The 16,910-nt window shown below is 38.1% G+C and overlaps 1 protein-coding gene across 1 annotated transcript in view; it reads left to right on the top strand.

The window, feature by feature from the left end:
* LOC107082189 overlaps nt 1-16,910 on the top strand; it is a 32,888-nt gene that overhangs the window by 12,954 nt on the left and 3,024 nt on the right. The window contains exons 3-9 of the mRNA XM_015370728.1: nt 1,072-1,335; nt 1,608-1,643; nt 1,909-2,238; nt 7,615-7,869; nt 15,496-15,618; nt 15,792-15,865; nt 16,125-16,151. Coding sequence (XP_015226214.1) covers nt 1,072-1,335; nt 1,608-1,643; nt 1,909-2,238; nt 7,615-7,869; nt 15,496-15,618; nt 15,792-15,865; nt 16,125-16,151 — 1,109 coding nt within the window. The remainder of the gene's footprint in view (nt 1-1,071; nt 1,336-1,607; nt 1,644-1,908; nt 2,239-7,614; nt 7,870-15,495; nt 15,619-15,791; nt 15,866-16,124; nt 16,152-16,910) is intronic.

Below are 16,910 nucleotides of genomic sequence, written 5' to 3'. Positions count from 1 at the left end.
TTAATTGTTTCCAAATGTTTTAAATAAACATTTCTGGCCTGTTTGCTGTGTTTAAACTGTTGGTCTTAATGATTCTTCTTGTTCACAAAAGTTCTCTAAAATCCTATGTGTGATTAAATTACACACAGAAGGACTATTGGTTTGTTCACTTGTAAGACCAATTGGTTGTATTCTGTTTTATTCAGGTGCAAATACGTCTGGAATCTGAATAAGCTGCACACCCCACTTTTCTAGATTTTTTTGTTGTTATAAAAAATACTCTCTCTACTTGAGCATTACTTGCTGTATAATTGTTTGTGCTTCACGCAGTCCGAACAAAATACATTAAAGGTTATAACATGAAAATGTTACAAAAGCATAAAAAAAAGCAATGAACCCTGAGTTTTTTCTGGATATTTTGTACTATGGAGGGCAATTATAAGAAGGCTTAAATTTTTATTCATAGTTTTATTTCTAATTTTAATTCATTTTAATGTTTCACAAATTATTTTGTGATATTCCTTCCTTTTTAAGTCTCTGGTTCTAAATGTTTTATGCTGAATTTCAGTGAGCTGCAACACATTAATGTATCGTTGCAGCAATAATTTTCTCAGTTGAAATATTTGTTTTGGTCGTTGTGCTCATGTACTTCTTAATTAAGTGCACAACTATCACATGTATACAAGTCTTCCTGCACTTTAGATACTCTGACCTTGTAAATGTTCACAATTGTTCAACCAAAAAGTCTGTGCATCTCTGATGGAATAATTTTCATCACAAGAATAAATGTATTTTGTGATAGTTGTGCATCACAGATGAAAAATAGTTATTCATCTTAACTTCACAAAATCTAACAAATATAAAATAAAAAAAGAGATTTTTGATTATCTTTGTAGATCTTAATGTCTTTGGAGGATGAATATTTTAAACCCAATTTAGACTAATCTAAAAAAAAATTCAAGGAGATTAAGGCCTTTTTTATCTGCTCTACTTTTGATGCGCTATGAAAAAATAAATACAAGAATTAAAAGTTAGTATATTTTGCATTTAATTTTTTTTTTCTGTTGCTGGTTTTGTGTGTTCATTCTGCAGTTGGCTTCTTCCCTGCTGTGCCTGTCCGTCAGTACAGCACCCTGCGGCTGTTCGCCCGAATCAATCCTGACATTTCTGTCTCCAAAATTGCCTGGACGGCACCTGGCGGCCTTCCCATGAAGACAGAGAAGTGGTCGGACTCAGGCACAGTGACTAAAGTGCCGCAGGTCCAGATCAGTGATGCTGGGACTTACACCTGTACGGTCCACCTCTGGGGAAACTCCACTGGTGTTCTGGCTGCAAATGTGGATGTGACAGTTGATGGTGAGAGAGAGAGCTGCAGGATGAAAATCGTACAACTGTATTTTATTTTAATGAAAACAAGCTTCAAACCCAGAAAGTAGAGGAGCAGAAGCATTATCTTTTCAGGAATCCTGTTTCTTAAAGTATTTACTTCATAAAAGGGTTTTGAGATTCCGAAGCGTGTTTTTGATCTGCACTAGAATTCTTACTCTGAATAATAGAGCTGCTATGTTTATATATTATTCATTATTTGTTCCTTTCCCTTTTTTATTGTTCTTCCTCTCTCTTTTTAGCGAACAGCGTGGCCTCATTCACCAATATTATACACAGTAAGTAACTCCAACAGAAGCACCTTGAAAGTCCTTTGTCAGCTACCTGCTAATCAGGTGGGGCTGAAGGTCAGAGGTGATTCTCAGCTTATAAAAACTTAATCCTAATTGCTGTGGGTTTTTGCCTTCATTTCATTAATCTTTGGCAATTCTGTTTATTTCCTGTCTTAACCTCCTTGTTATCAACCTTTTGCTCAGAACCGCTAATCAGCCAGTCTTTGTGAACTATAATATTCTCCCCTCCGTTTCTTTCCCTTGCTTGCAGGCGAAATGATTTCTACTGCCACTCAGGCTAATAAATCCCTTCTGCTGACCTGCCCCAGCATCGAGGGCGACTTCGTCACGCTACATTGGCTTCGACCAGATGCAAAGAATCACAACATGATGAAGCTAGTGTACCAGTATGACCGTTGGAGGAGTTCCACCTCAAAGCAGAGCAACACACTCCAGCTAGCTGGTCCGCCCTATGACCCCAACGCTGGAAACTTCTCCTTCCTACTCACACCTGCATTAAAGGATGGAGGCCTCTACATCTGTGAAGTATACCTTAATGATGTGGTGTTCAGCCAGTGGATTAGACTTAGTGTTCTGAAAGGTAAGAGGGGTGAAGCAGTTGGAAAAACATAAGAATTGATGTTTACACCAAAACTGAAATATGGGGCTTACTGTACCTGCTAAACACCTCACATTTAAAAAGGATCCCTATGGTGAAACTGATTATTTTCACCATAGGGATGGTGGTTATTTAGGTCTGCTTGAAAGTTATATTTGCATTCTAAACCATCTAAAACAAGCATTGTTGGCTTTTAAGCCTGCATTTTGTATATGTCACATTTGTTGATAAGAAAAAGACCTAAGGGACAGAGGCAGAAATACAGGCAGCCAAAGTGGCAAATAATATATAGCAAAAAGAGAAAGTGAGAAATTATCTGAATTCAGCAAAGAAAAATGAGAGCCAGTGATCTCGCCTGATAGAGGGGAAGGGAAATTACATTGGATGCAGGTGTGTTAATCAGTGGAGCGCTGACACTCAGGGAGGAAGACTAAAAGACATAGATGGAGCTGAACTAAGACACAGACATAACATCAAGGGAAAAGTCTAAAAGAATAAACTATGAAAATAAATACAAAGAAATGAACAGAACGGCCACAGGTTAGAAAACACAGCAGGAAAATTATTAAAACATAACTGCAACCGAAAACCAAACACTTAAAAATAATATAAGAGATTTGACATATGAGACACAAGATCATATTTTTTGGGACACATTTAGAAGAAAATGTTTAGAATAAGCATCCAAACATTTTCAATACTACTGTAAAAAAAAAAGGTATAAAATCCTGTCATTCATTTGTGAATTTACTCAGTCCCCTCAAATCACGACATCTAAAAACAAATATACATAATCCATCCCTGTTAAAATGACTAACCAGCATAACCTGCTCCCGTCTGTATTATAAAAAGCAACCAAATGCATCCAACTATCCCTGTTTAATCAATTCTTCAGGAGGTTTCATAAACTGAAAAATATGAATCACTTAGTTGTTGAAGTTTGGTTATTGCTCTCGACATTTTTTCTACTTACATCATTGTTTAAATAATTAACTTCAGAAGGGAAATTGTGGCAGGGATAGAAAAACATCCCCTCTGTAATGTAATTTTTGCTCTATGATTCAATTTTACTCATGGGGCACTGTCATCAGTTTGTATCTATGATAAAAAAAAAAAAAAACCCTGTCAACTTTTTGGAGAATACTTTGAGTGTAACATGCAATAATGTCTACAATAAAAAAAAAAATCACATTTAAAAGAAGCTGAATAGATTGGACTGGATACACTGCTGCCGAATTTTCTTAGATCTGACTAATAAAAGATATTTTCTGTAACAAACAAATATTTAGTCTTGTATATACACAGCATGTGTTTTCCCAAACTCCTATATATTTCTATGCAGAAAACCTGCTGAACAATGCATATTGTTTATACCTCTAATATGTTTAAAACTACAGTACTATCTTACAATTTGTACTTTATATCTTAACTATGATTTATTCAATTAATTTTCTGGCAAAAAGGGGTTGAACACCCTTGTCAAAAAAACTACAGTTTAAATAAGTTTTTAAAGCATATGCTTATACTATTTTATATTATTACATCATGATTTTAACAATCACTTATATTAAAATCCAAACCCACGAGTTGATCTGTGGTCACTATTATTATATTATTCTTTTCTCCTCTAATAAAAATCCCAATCTTTGTTATTTTCATAAACTATTAATGGTTTTTTGCTATCAAAACACTTTGTTAGAGTTAGACATCTCATAAACCATCCCATATGTCAGAACATAACTATTTACTCCATCTGCAAGCAAACATAATATAAGTGTTCAGTAAATCTTTGAAGGAAACCTTGCTCTAAAAGTCAAATGATAAATGCTGCTGCTCAAACTCTCCTAAATGGAATAGTGCATCTTTGAAGCTTATCATTCAGGACTCCTCTCCCCAGTAAGTTTAGAAAAAACTCTGCTTGACAATAACCTTTTTTGTTTTTCTATTTTCACTTTTTTTTTTTTTTTTTTGGTCTTTGTGAACCAAAAAGTGAGTCATAAATATAAACAAATAAAAACATTAGTTTTGGAAACTCTTTGCCACAGAGAAAACAAAATTATGAAGTAATGGTGTCATGTCAGCTTGAGGATGGTTGATAAACTCAAGCTTATGAAGCATAAAGAAAGAACTTCTGTCAGTTGCCACATCATTAGTCGCAGAAACACTGAACTCTTTTGCTGTTTCTACATAAATGTAAAGCAGAAGACTTTGCAATTGTTGTGGAGATGCTTACAGAAAAAGAAGAGACTGGGACCACAGTGAGATTCCATCAAGAATCTGCTGTCTCTTAAAGCTCTTTCTCATCTCATTGTTCCATTAAAAATGTGACTGGCAAGCCATAAATTATGAGGAAAGTCTTTGTCAGCAGTTGGAGGAACAATAGAAGACTGGTGGCAGGAATCTCTTGGGATGTAGTTTGAATTTTATTTAGATTAATCTTTTAAATGGTAAAGCACCTCACCTCCTTAAGCTGGCCTCCTACAACAAAGGATGCTTGATAATCACGCAGTGAATATAAATGTATAGAACTGTGTTAACAACTGTGCTCAGCATTGTTTTGTCTGAGTTAACCTCTGTTTAGTCTTTAGTCACAAATCTAACTTAAAGGACTTCCAAAAACGAGGGTTGGATGCGGAGACTTTAATAATGTAGGTACCTCCTTCACCAACATCCCCAATTTCATTCTTAGGCATCCAAAGGGAGCAATCCTTGGCTTAACAGGGTATATACTCTCCCAAGAGAGTTGTGGGTCTTCAAGAGGGTCTCCTCAGTCAGAACTCCCACAAAAACCTCCAGAGGGTGGCATCCAGTGGTCCATCTGGAATTTAAACCATCTTATCTTCTTTTTATGCAGAAAAGCAGCAGCTCTACTTTGTTCTCCCCTATTTGTTCGAGCTCCCCACCCTGCCTGTAGGAGTCAGCCCTCCTACTGTATAGAGGAAACTAATTTCGACAGCTTGTATTATGGATTATCAATCCTCGGATTATGATCCATATAGCATCCATCGAGAATGCCAGAACTGGTGTTTAAATGATGATTTCATCCCTATCATCAACCATCATAAGAGCTGGACAAAAGCAAAAAAACAATAGTCCGAGCCATTGTTATGGTCCATTGTCATGCATAGCTTATTAAATTAGTATAGTTCATTTCAATTGCAAAGGAGATCACATATTTTACCAATAAGTACTTCAATTTACTCAAAAATACTTTAATACTAGTTACTAACCATGTTCCCTTATTAACTGAAGGTAAAATTGATTTCATTTCTATTCTTTTTTTTTTTTTTTTGTCTTGCTGTTGCACCTAGCAGTTACAACAAGCAAAGTTAACTGTACTCACCTGGCCTTTACAAACTACCATGGGTGGGATGCAGACATGGCAATAAATTGAGGGCTGTTCTTTTTCTGTCTTTTTCCTACTCTATCCAGCCATTACAAGAAACAAAAATATAAATGCAAAGTCACCCAGTAGAGGCAGGGACCCATCCCGTACCAAGGGTAGGGTTTCTTGATCAGCACAAGCAGTTTGTGTTGTTCTTACTACTGTATCTATCTGTTTTTGGGGGGTTGAGTTCCCCTCCCGATCCATGACTGCATCCACTGTTGCTATGCAGTACCAATGACAGTGAAACAGACCCCCAGCATTAAGCCTAACTTTGACTTCATTAAACATCATTATGGCCAGAAAGCCTAATGTTTCTGCTCATCTAACCATATAACATGTGTTTCCAGTAGCCCATAAGTTTATCTATTTGTGCAGCTGCAATTTTTTAGTTGTGGTATACGTAGGACAAATCCTTTGTTTCAGTGCAGTATTTTCTCAGCTGCTGTTGCTCCAGCTGTCTAGCTGTTCAGATGAAATTGAAATCCTCGGAGGCAATCCTTCATTTTAATTTTTACACTTTTTGTACAGTAAACAGTATAATTTGCAAGGAATTTATTGCACAGGACAATATAACCACCAGAAGTCTGACAACCTCACCTTGACCCTTCCAAATTTTCGTCTTTTTGTTGCTAAAATGTTCGATTTTGGGCTCTCTTATCAATAAATCTATTATTCAAAAGGCACTTTTTGCCCATTTAGGGGAAAAGCAAATTTCTACAATTCCTCTAAGCTGCAAGTAAAATTTTCATCTTATGTGGCTTTGTGTAAACAAATATTTCAAAAACCTAAACTGTATAACTACGAAGACTATCACCCTGCACCTGTATTTATTTACTCTGTGACTTTATGCATAAACATGAAAGCCACAGGGTTTCAAAAATGTTCACCATGTTAATCTCAACTGATGCATTTGCAAAGCTTTTAGATGACAACCACTGATCTAACATGAGGCAGCGTTTAGAGAGACAACCCTCTAACCGGAGCACCTGTCTCATGAGGTATTTTAGCAATCATCGCCCCTGCTGAAGAGTCCTTGAGTGAGACATTACATTTTTACTGGTTTCAGGGCTTTATTCACTGACTCTGAGTGAGAATAACAAATGAAGAATACGTGTCCTGGGGCCATTTGAAGACTGTGGCATTATTAAATGAAAACATTAACTGTATTATTGTACCTGAAAGAGAAATATATTTCATTCATAAATTTAAAATTCAGCTAATCACCTGTTGATTATTATGAGCATGCCTCAGGGAGTTCTCCCCCTATATTTGCAGGAGCACTCACACACACCCGCAGATACAAAAACTCAACATGCTCTGGTACACTTACAACAGCCTGTCAGGCTGGCCTTGGAAGGCTTTACTAATCACAGCTCCACCGGCATCCATCACAGCTGCCCAGACATGACCGGTCGATCCGTCACTGTCATTGTCACGTCGCTTCACAAATCTGCATCCGTTGCACACATACACTCCTCTACCCACTCCCCAATCATGTGAGGCATATATTTTTACCCCTCCGTCGTTAGAAGTATCATTATGTGTGATTATACCTGCTGCCCTCCCATCGAGGCTGTGGGTGGCCCACGCTGATCACACTAATCAAGGCTGAAGTGTGTGTTTTTAGGCATGTGTGTGTGTTAGGTGGGGATCTGCAGGGCTTGATTACGCCCAGATGGATTCTTATTACAGTTTGATGAGACACCCAGCATCAGTCACAGTCAACCAATGCATTAGCAGTAAATCACTTTAATGAATATATATTATTTTGACCCTTCCTCAGATTGTTCTGTGTTTTTCATATCACAGTCCCCTTCCCTCATTACTCTTTTTCCCTTCTTGCCCTTTTAAATATTCACACACAAACATTTCAACTCTTTCTCATTTCTCATCCGAGCTGATCGTTTTTTCTCACAAACGCATTCTTCTTTCTGGTTTCTCTTTCCTATGCCATCCTTTTTCTCCTACAGTCAAAATCTACAATTATCCGACAAACCAGGAGCTGCTGTGCCGGTACTCAGAGCGCTCAGAGGTTCAGAGTGTTGTGTGGAAACATGAAGATAAGACTCGGCAGCTGCAGATGTCAAGCAACGGCCCTGGCAGCATCAGCACCATCCTGCCGCTGCCCATCAGCCCTGATGCAGCAGGGAATTACACCTGCATCCTGCAGTTGAAAAACGGCCAGAGCATATGGGCAGTTGAAACTGTCACAGTGCCCCCAACAGGTGAGATGTAATTTTGGGAAGATGGTTTATGTTCTGCTTTGTGATGTTTTGTTTTTCTTAGATCAAGGGTATTATTTCAGAATCACTGAGTCCTGGCGGACTTCCTGTCAGATCTGCAGAGATAATGAACCATGAGTGTAGAAAATACAAGGATGTGTGCTCCGTGAAGCGATCTGCTGCGGATAAAAGAGTTCATCCGCCAGAAATCCTGCGGTTTGAAAACGAGAACGTCCTCTGACAGATACCATATGTCAAATTTTATATTTACTTCAGAGGGTCAAAGGACAAAATGTTTTTGAGCATAAGTTTTTTTTTTAAGAAATCCAGTAGAAATAAAGCCTTATACAAGCAATACATGCAGGAAAATATGAGATTTTATGCTTTTAACAAACCAAATTTGTTTTTGGAAACATTGTTTTTTTCATCTAATATCAAAAATCAGATAATAATGTGGAATCATTAAATGACATACTACCTATATTACTTTTTGTTTTAACTACAGGATGGGAAAAAAAATCTTTGAACACCCTACTATTTTGCAAGTTCTCCCACTTAGAAACCATGGAGGGGTCTGAAATTGTCAATGTAGGTGCATGTCCACCATGATAATCTAAAAATAATCTAAAAAAAAAATCTAAAAACAAAAACAGAAAACAATCCAGAAATCACAATGTATGATTTTTTTAACTATTTATTTGTATCACAAAGCTGCATATAGGTATTTCAAGAGCTAAGAAAATCAATGTTAATATTTGGTACAGTAGCCTTTGTTTGCAATTAAAGAGGTCAAATGTTTCCTGTAGTTTTTTTACCAGGCTTGCACACACTGTAGGAGGGATTTTAGCCAACTCCTCCACACAGATCTTCTCTAGATCAGTCAGGTTTCTGGGCTATTGCTGAGAAACACAGAGTTTGAGCTCAATCCAGAGATTTTCTATTGGGTTTAGGTCTGGAAACTGGCTAGGCCATGCCAGAACCTTGATATGCTTCTTCAAGATCTATTCCTTGGTTATCCTGGCGGTGTGCTTCGGGTCACTGTCATGTTGGAAGACCCAGCATTGACCCATCTTCAGTTCTCTAACTGAGGGAAGGAGGTCGTTCCTCAAAATCTCGCAATACATGGCCCCAGTCATCCTCTCCTTAATACAGTGCAGTCGCCCTGTCCCATATGCAGAAAAACAACCCTAAAGCATGACACTACCACCTCCATGATTTACAGTAGGGATGGTGTTCTTAGGATGGCACTCATCATTCTTCTTCCTCCAAACACGGTTAGTGGAATTATCAAGGAATGAAATCAGGCCTGGCTCTGGCTTGTAAAACTGAATCAAAACCGTGGATTGTATTTGGTACAGTAGCCTTTGACAACCTGACCCTATTTTCACAGGGTCAGCTTGGTTTGGATAACAATAAAAAAAAGGCAAAAACCATAATTTTAAAACTGCATTTATAATTCAATCTTTGTCTGGTATTAAAATTTTAATGATTTGAAGCAAAAGAAGAACAAACTTGTAAGGGGGCAAAGCACTTTTATTAACTTGATGCAGCAGCTGTGTGTAAAAAGAACTGATCTTTTTTTTAAGCGGTAGACATATCAGATAAGCTCAAACCAAAATGAATATGCCTGGCACTGCAAGGTTAGGTAATTTTGTGTGCAGATTCCTCTTCTATAAAACATAAAAGATATAAAAGATTTCTTTCTCTTTCTTTCATCGCCCTTACCTATCTAATATGTGACTATAATAAGATAGGACCTTGGGACATCTATTCTCACAAAAACTAAATTATTCAGGCTTATTGTATTGCTGGCTGTGGGGTAGCACAGGAGGATGTGACAGTTAAATGGATCCCTTCAGCGGAGACTAGTTACCTCACTGCAATCCACTACATCACTTTGGCTAAAAGACCCGGAGCTGATTATGATGCCCTGATGCCCATCAAGGGTAAGTTTATACCAGGACATTATAATATATATATATATATATAAATAATTTTGACTGAGCAGCATAGAAAGTTCAAATAAACTGAGCGCTGTTTGGCCTACATAACACTGTTTAAAGTGTCAGGTTGCACAAATACTGCAAATGTGCAAGGTTACAAAAAAATCCGTGGGTAAAAATGAATAATGTAACCATAAGAGGTGACATCTAAAGATATATAAATAGCACTTTTAGGAAGAAAGAACATTTATCACATTTGAACATTTTATCACAGCGTTTCTTATTTGCCCTGAAGAAAACCAAAGTCTAAGGTGTTTTAAAAAGTATTCATATCCCATTCAACTGTTTTTCACGTTTTTTCACCATTACTGCTCTACCACAAACTTTGATATATTTTGGGATTTCAATGTAGTCATAGATTATGTAGGGCCAGTATCAACGATAGTTGACCATGTTGTGTGCTTTCATTAATCTCCTCCCCTTAGTTCAACACACTCCTACAGCTGGTTCACTAAAGCTGTAGTAGCTTTAGTGTCTAAGCTACTTTTTTTTCATCGATTCCTTGTTTGATTCTCCCATTTCCCTCCTGTTGGTTCCTGTATATTCTTGTTTATTGTTATTAAAACCCAGAACATCACCTCCGTCATCTGTTTCTGCATTCGGGTCCTCTTTTTTACCACATATTATGAGAAAAGGCGCATGACGTTAGGTGGAAAAATTGCTGGACTTTGATTGGACCATTTTTAACACATTAGCATCCACTGTAACCTGGCTGTCATGAAACGGGACAGATGGGCCCACTATTCAAGGTTAGACAGGCAGTGGGAAAGTTCAAAATGTTTATTATAATAAAGATAACAGAGCAGACATGGGGAGCTGTGGAACTGCAGATTGCAGCGGCTGAAGGGGGTGGGGAACAACCCATCACCGGCACTCTGGATGTGGGAAAATCGGAAGGAAGATGATTATCCGTGTGAGTCACTTACCTGATTTAACAGTTCAGGGCCTCCTCTCCGAAGGCAAGATCCAGCCAATGGACTACAGTACCAAACAAGCAGTAGCACAGAGCCACCCAGAGAGTGCCCCCCGCCGCAGCAAACTTTGCAAGCAGACAGGAATCCAATTCAAGTTAGGGAAACAGATCAGACAGGAACAGTTCTTGAATCCAGGAGTCCCCAGCCCTGTCAGGGGTTCTGATCCACACAGGAACAGACAGATCCATCAGAAAGAAGTTTCTTGCGTTTAGCAACAAGCTCAGATAGAAACCCACAGATGCAGACAGGCAGGCTCAGAGGTTGTGGGACAGAGACAAGACATTGTATTAGGAATAATTGCAGGAACTTTAAACTGGTCTCCAACTAGGAGCCAGGCTTATGGGATTTAAAACCGACTGTCCCCGCATTCCGAGCCAAAACCCTGAGGGTTCCGTGCACAACAGCCGGGAAACGATCAGAAGACAAGAGACAAACTCAAAACCCTCTCAATCCACTGGCCTCCATGGACAGCAACATGAACCAGGGACTTAACTAAAACTAATGAGACAAACAAACAGGAATCAAGCAATGATCTGGCCCCAATAGCTGGGCTGAGCCGAATATAAATCAACAGATTGAGGAACCGGGCAGGGTTAGACAGGTGAATGAAGTAAATAATTAAGGTAAGCTATCAGGGCATATCATGACACTGGATGTATGTTTAGGTTGTTATTTTGCAGGAATGTGAACTTCCTCCCCAGTCTCAAGTCTCCCAGGGCTCTGACAGGTTTTTACCTAGTCTTTGTCTTTAGTTTGAAAAAAAAAATCCAATGAACTCTGACCCAGCTAAAGAAAAGTAATTTTATAGCATGATTGTGCTACCAAATTCTATTCCATGTCCATTTAAGTGAAAGATTATTATTTTGTTCTCATCTGAGAGTTTTACCTTCCTTTACACTGCAGAAACTATTGAAAAACAAGTAGAAATTTCTTAAAATAAGTGTATTTACCCTTAACTTGAGTAGATAAATAGGATAATCCGCCACTGGAATGAGCATTTTTAACCTTTAAATAAGATATTTAGATGTTATGCACTTTTGTTTTTTCTTATTTGATATGTAAATTGTCTTATTCCATTGGAAAAGTGTTTCACTTACCTGCTTAATTCAAGAAAAAATGTGTTCATTTCAGGAAAAATTGATTTCATTTTTATGCACTCTGACTGTCTGATTTCTCCTATTTAGAGCTTAACTCAAACCTCAAGCAATACTTGTTGTGGGTTTTTCAGCAATGTTTTTCACCACTCTCCAAAAAGATTAGGTTTGCAGAAGGCAAATATATCATTCATTGTGCTGCCAGCAAATTCTCCTACCAAAGCTTTAAATCTCCCCTTTTTTGCTTCTCTACATCTATATCTTTCACCTGTCTGTGTTGCTGTGTTTAGTAGAGGCTGTGTGTTCCTTAACAAACCTCTCAGGCCTTCACAGAAGAACTGCGTTTGTACTGTGCTTAAATTGCATGGCATCCTTTTGGTTTTTAGGTGAGATCTGAAGACAATCACTAGCCCCAGATTTTATTTAGAGGTATCGGTAGAAAGGAGGCACATTATAGAAGTTGTGGAAAATCTCTTCCACGTCAGTGCATCTGTTTGCATAAACTTGGTTGGTCGTAGGATAACCTTCCAAAATACAATGTATAAGAAAAGTGGAAAAGCTCAAAGGGGTATGTGTAGCTTACTTCAGCATGGCACCCTAGTGTGTATTCATTTGTTTCCGGATATCTAAAACACAGATAAAATAGAGTGGTTATTCAAAATGTGAAAAAAGAAAAACACAACACAATATAATAACGAATTTCTTTTGCAGATGGCATAGTACAAAGAAAACCAAATTGAAGCAATCAAAGTGCTCAGCAGCACACAAAATACTTTCAGTGTGAGGGATTTTCTTCCATATCTTCAATTTACTCATCCTTTGGGAAGCATTCAAGCATTACTTTGGTCTGCATCCTTTGCGCCACTCCACACTACAATTACTGTGATATAAATCACCCCACCACCACCACCTCATTTGAGATGAAACAGCAGAGAACGGGAGTAAGTGCCGATTGTGGAGACAGAAGGATAGAAAGAGGAGCCGCTGCAGAGACCTGTGAAATTTACCGATCTAGGCCTCACTTCACTGCACTCCATTAACATAATGCATGCATTAAAGCTAGCCTGGGAGGCTGTGCGTGGCAGTCCTGGGGTCAGCTATAGCACTACAGTATTCCATTAGCATCCCCTGCATTTATTCTTCAATCAATTACTCCTCACACAGCACATAATTGATGGATCATTCTGAAACCGGTTAAAACCGTGACACAGAGGTCAGGGTGAGACTCAAGGGTCAGTTATTTTTTTCAAATAGAAATCATTTAAAGATAAAAAAAGGACTGAATTTTACTTACAATGCTTAAATAAGCAATCAAACCCCTGAAATGTTTTATCCTATTAGGATTTAGTTATTTATTAAGAAATACACAAACCTCATATGTTAGAGAAAATGATTGGCGAAAAAGAAAGAAAAACATAACACTTATGCCTTAATCTTTAAATTGAGTTTTACAAAAAGAAAAGCCCCAATAACTACAGTATGAAGGGGTGGACTGGTTAAAAGTATTTCTATCTACACAATGAGATGGAAATTCAGGGGTTTGGGACTAAGCAGCTCTGTGACCCTAAGAAAACCCCTGATCAGTGAGGCTATTCAGTCGAAAAGGTTTCACTTTGCTACAGAGCATAAAGACTTGGCTCTGGAGCAATCCATACGATCTAGATTTATCCTCTTCCAGAGGTACAGTCCTCTGGGGGCAGAGCTATGATCTGGGTTGATACAGCTGGTCAAGTGTAGGTCTTTTAAGGTCATGTGCCCAAAAAATGAGTTCAACTGCTTACCTGAATGTAGGCAAGGACCAAGAATTTATTCTTCGTTGATGGTGTGGGCATGCTTCGACATGACAGCTCCAGGCTCAAGTTGTGCAGAAGTGGTTCAAGGAAATGAGACATCATTTTCACACATGGATTAGCCAGCAAAGAACCCAGACCTTCACCCCACTGAGAATAATTAGGATGTGTTTTCCACAGCCTACAAGATTTGGGCAAAAATTTTATGCAGCTCTAGATTACTAATGTTGCAAAAGGTAATTAAAGTTTTACCAGGTTGAATGAAGGCCTTAGTCAAACCAGAAGAAATTCCAACATGTTATACCATGTGATTTTCCCTATTTCTTTTCATTTAACATAAAAAAATACATGTTTTTCAACATTTTTTAAAGTACAAATCTCAAATGTGGTCTGTATGAGTATTCAGCCCCATTTACTCCTTTACAAATAAGTATGGGTGGCGGCCTCATCCTGCAGGTGTGATTTTCTACCTGTAAGAAGCCCTTCTAGAGTTACGCTGGGTAGAATGGCCTCCTTCCAGAAGGATGATGACAAAAAAACATATGGCCAGGGCCAAAAACTGTTGGTTTAGATCAAGGCCCAGTAAAAGAATATATTAATGTAAATCTAATATAAAAACTGAACTTAGGCTATTTTCTAAATAAAAATTCTGTTTTTTAGAGCTGTAACGCTAATAGAAACAGAACCCACCACCACTACCAGCAAAAAACCCTACTGCTGTAGCTAAAGATTAAATGCCTTTCCTTCTTCTTCACAATTACTGTGTAGTTTTTGTTCCATCATCAACCCCCCAAAAATACATTAAACTGGGTGATTGCAGTGGGGGGAAAAAAGTTCAAAGCTTGTGGAAACTTTTTAAGCCTTTATAACTGGCGTATTAATAAAAGCCTCAGCTTGCTCAAAAGCAATTTGACATTTATTACGAATCTTTTCAGGATGCCTGGCAGATATCTAATTGGTTTGTACTCCATGAATGTGGAGAAGACAGCTGAGGAATAACCCAGCTTCCCTGTGGCTCTGTTTTGCAACACTGATGTAATCCTCAGTATGCAAACAAGGACTTCACAAAGCTGCACTCTTCCCATGAAATTTGAATAGCACAACAGTAAGATAATAGTATGCTTATGTAATGTGTGTGTTGATCACTTTTTAGCTCACCTGTTTTTAAAGCTGTATTGATGTGCCTGGCTGTTTGTTATGTTTATATTTTTGCCTGGAGGCAGTAGCTCAATGCAGAAATCAGGGGGGAGGAAAAAGGAAAAAATGAGAGAATATCTAGATTCTATCCTGTTTGTTTTGGGAATAGGGTATGGAATAATTATGCAGTTGTAAACTCCACTCTGTACGGAAGTGGTGTAAGCATCAGTTGACACCTGGTCTCCAAGATGCCATTTTAAATTGTCAGGTTTTGCAGTCCAAACTGGAGGTATATCTGATTGATATCTGCAAAGGATTTCCAGAGGCTACCCTCTGTGCCTAAGAACGTCTCAGATTTTCTCATCATCTTCCACAACAATCATTGCCTGTGACTGACAGCAGCATGATGCAAATGCATGAAACATGTTCGCGGGAAAACCGCAACTGCAAGGTCCTTTCATAACAAAATGAATATTAAAAAAAAATAAGGTTGCTCCATCTTGACCCAAACAGCAAAACACAGATAAGTTCTGGGCCATCCACTCACCCTTGTGTGTTTAACATTAGCTTTGCTCTGAGACATTCATGTTTTTGTCCTTTTGCTTCTTTTTACACCCCACCCCTGTTGCAGAGCGTGTCACCATCACTACCTCCTCTCCGCACCCTTCTCTCTCTGCTTTATTACTCCTGGTCCCCCTGGTTGCAGCAGCTGTTGGCGTGTTGCTATGGAGACAGAGACACATTTCTGATCGTGGTGAGTCTTCCAGCGATTTATTTCTTGACAGCTTCTCCGTTGTTCCGTCCATCTCCAGGCCCCCTGTCGGCCCCACGTCTGAGTGATGTGGGCCATGACATCCTCTGGGCTTGTTGTAATGAATGTGCCCCCACTTCATGAGAGTGCGTCCTGTCGCTTCTCTCTGCTTTCAGGTATTGAGCAGTCACTGTCTGTCCAGTCTGGTGAAGCGGAGAACATCTATGAGAATCCAGAGGATATAAGACAGGTGATGAATTCAGGCATTTTCAAGAACAAAATCCCCTCTGATGAATTTCACTCCTTATATCCTTTCTTCTATTCTTCTCCCACTAGTGTTTACCTCTCTAGCCTCTCCCTTTTGTCTCTCAGGTTCACTTTCTTGTCACTGTCTTCTCTCTGAAGTGTACTTCTTATACTTTGCTTTCATCCTCCTTTTCCATTTTCTCTCCTTTCTTGTTACTGGCTGTTCATTAACACTATTTTTGTTCTCTTATCCTCCCAAACAGGCTCCTCCCCAGGGTTCAGTCTACATGGTAAGTTATTTAGTCGTCTCCAGCACAGAATAAAATGGCTCATTAAGGACATCTCCGTTAATTAAGATATCATTAAAAATTAAATTTTTTTTCTAAGATTTCGTTCAGAAATTATTAAAAATATGTTTCACATACTAATAATAGTAATATAAATTCTCTTTATATACAATTTTTAATAACAAATGAACTTTTCACAAATATAAAAACATTTATTTCATGTAATTACACCATTTTTATTTGTATTTCAACTATAAAACAATATTCTAAGTGCACAATCTATGGCCTTAAATTATTTAGGGTTTTAATCTTCTACTTAAGCTGATTTGAAAATCCTAAATGATGTCAGCTTCACATGGGTTGTTTTTGTGTCAAGTGAAGAGAAAATAATAATGTAATTTTTACAGACTTGAGCATTTCTCTTGACTATACAATAAAATGTCATGCCATGGATGGATTGGGGTTTACATTTTGTGAAATAATGCTAAATAAACCCAGTATTGCTGCCTTTGGTAGAGTCCCTTATTGGGACCAGTTGAGAGGTCCCCAAAATTATTATTATTAAAGTTTATTTGATAGGGACAGACACACATTTACATAGACAAACTGAATGAAACAGCAGTCCCATGTTTGCATCATGGTGCAATAGCAACAGCTAATTCGCAGCACTTGTCCCTAGATGGCCTTTTAAAAATAACTCTAAAAATTGAAGTGAAATCATTTGAAATAAAGGTAAAAATCCTTCAAATAGTAGGAAACAGT

This window comes from Cyprinodon variegatus, unplaced genomic scaffold (assembly GCF_000732505.1).
Source record: "Cyprinodon variegatus isolate N-32 unplaced genomic scaffold, C_variegatus-1.0 Scaffold48, whole genome shotgun sequence".
Lineage (NCBI taxonomy): Eukaryota > Metazoa > Chordata > Actinopteri > Cyprinodontiformes > Cyprinodontidae > Cyprinodon > Cyprinodon variegatus.
This window is presented reverse-complemented; position numbering and strand designations above follow the sequence as displayed.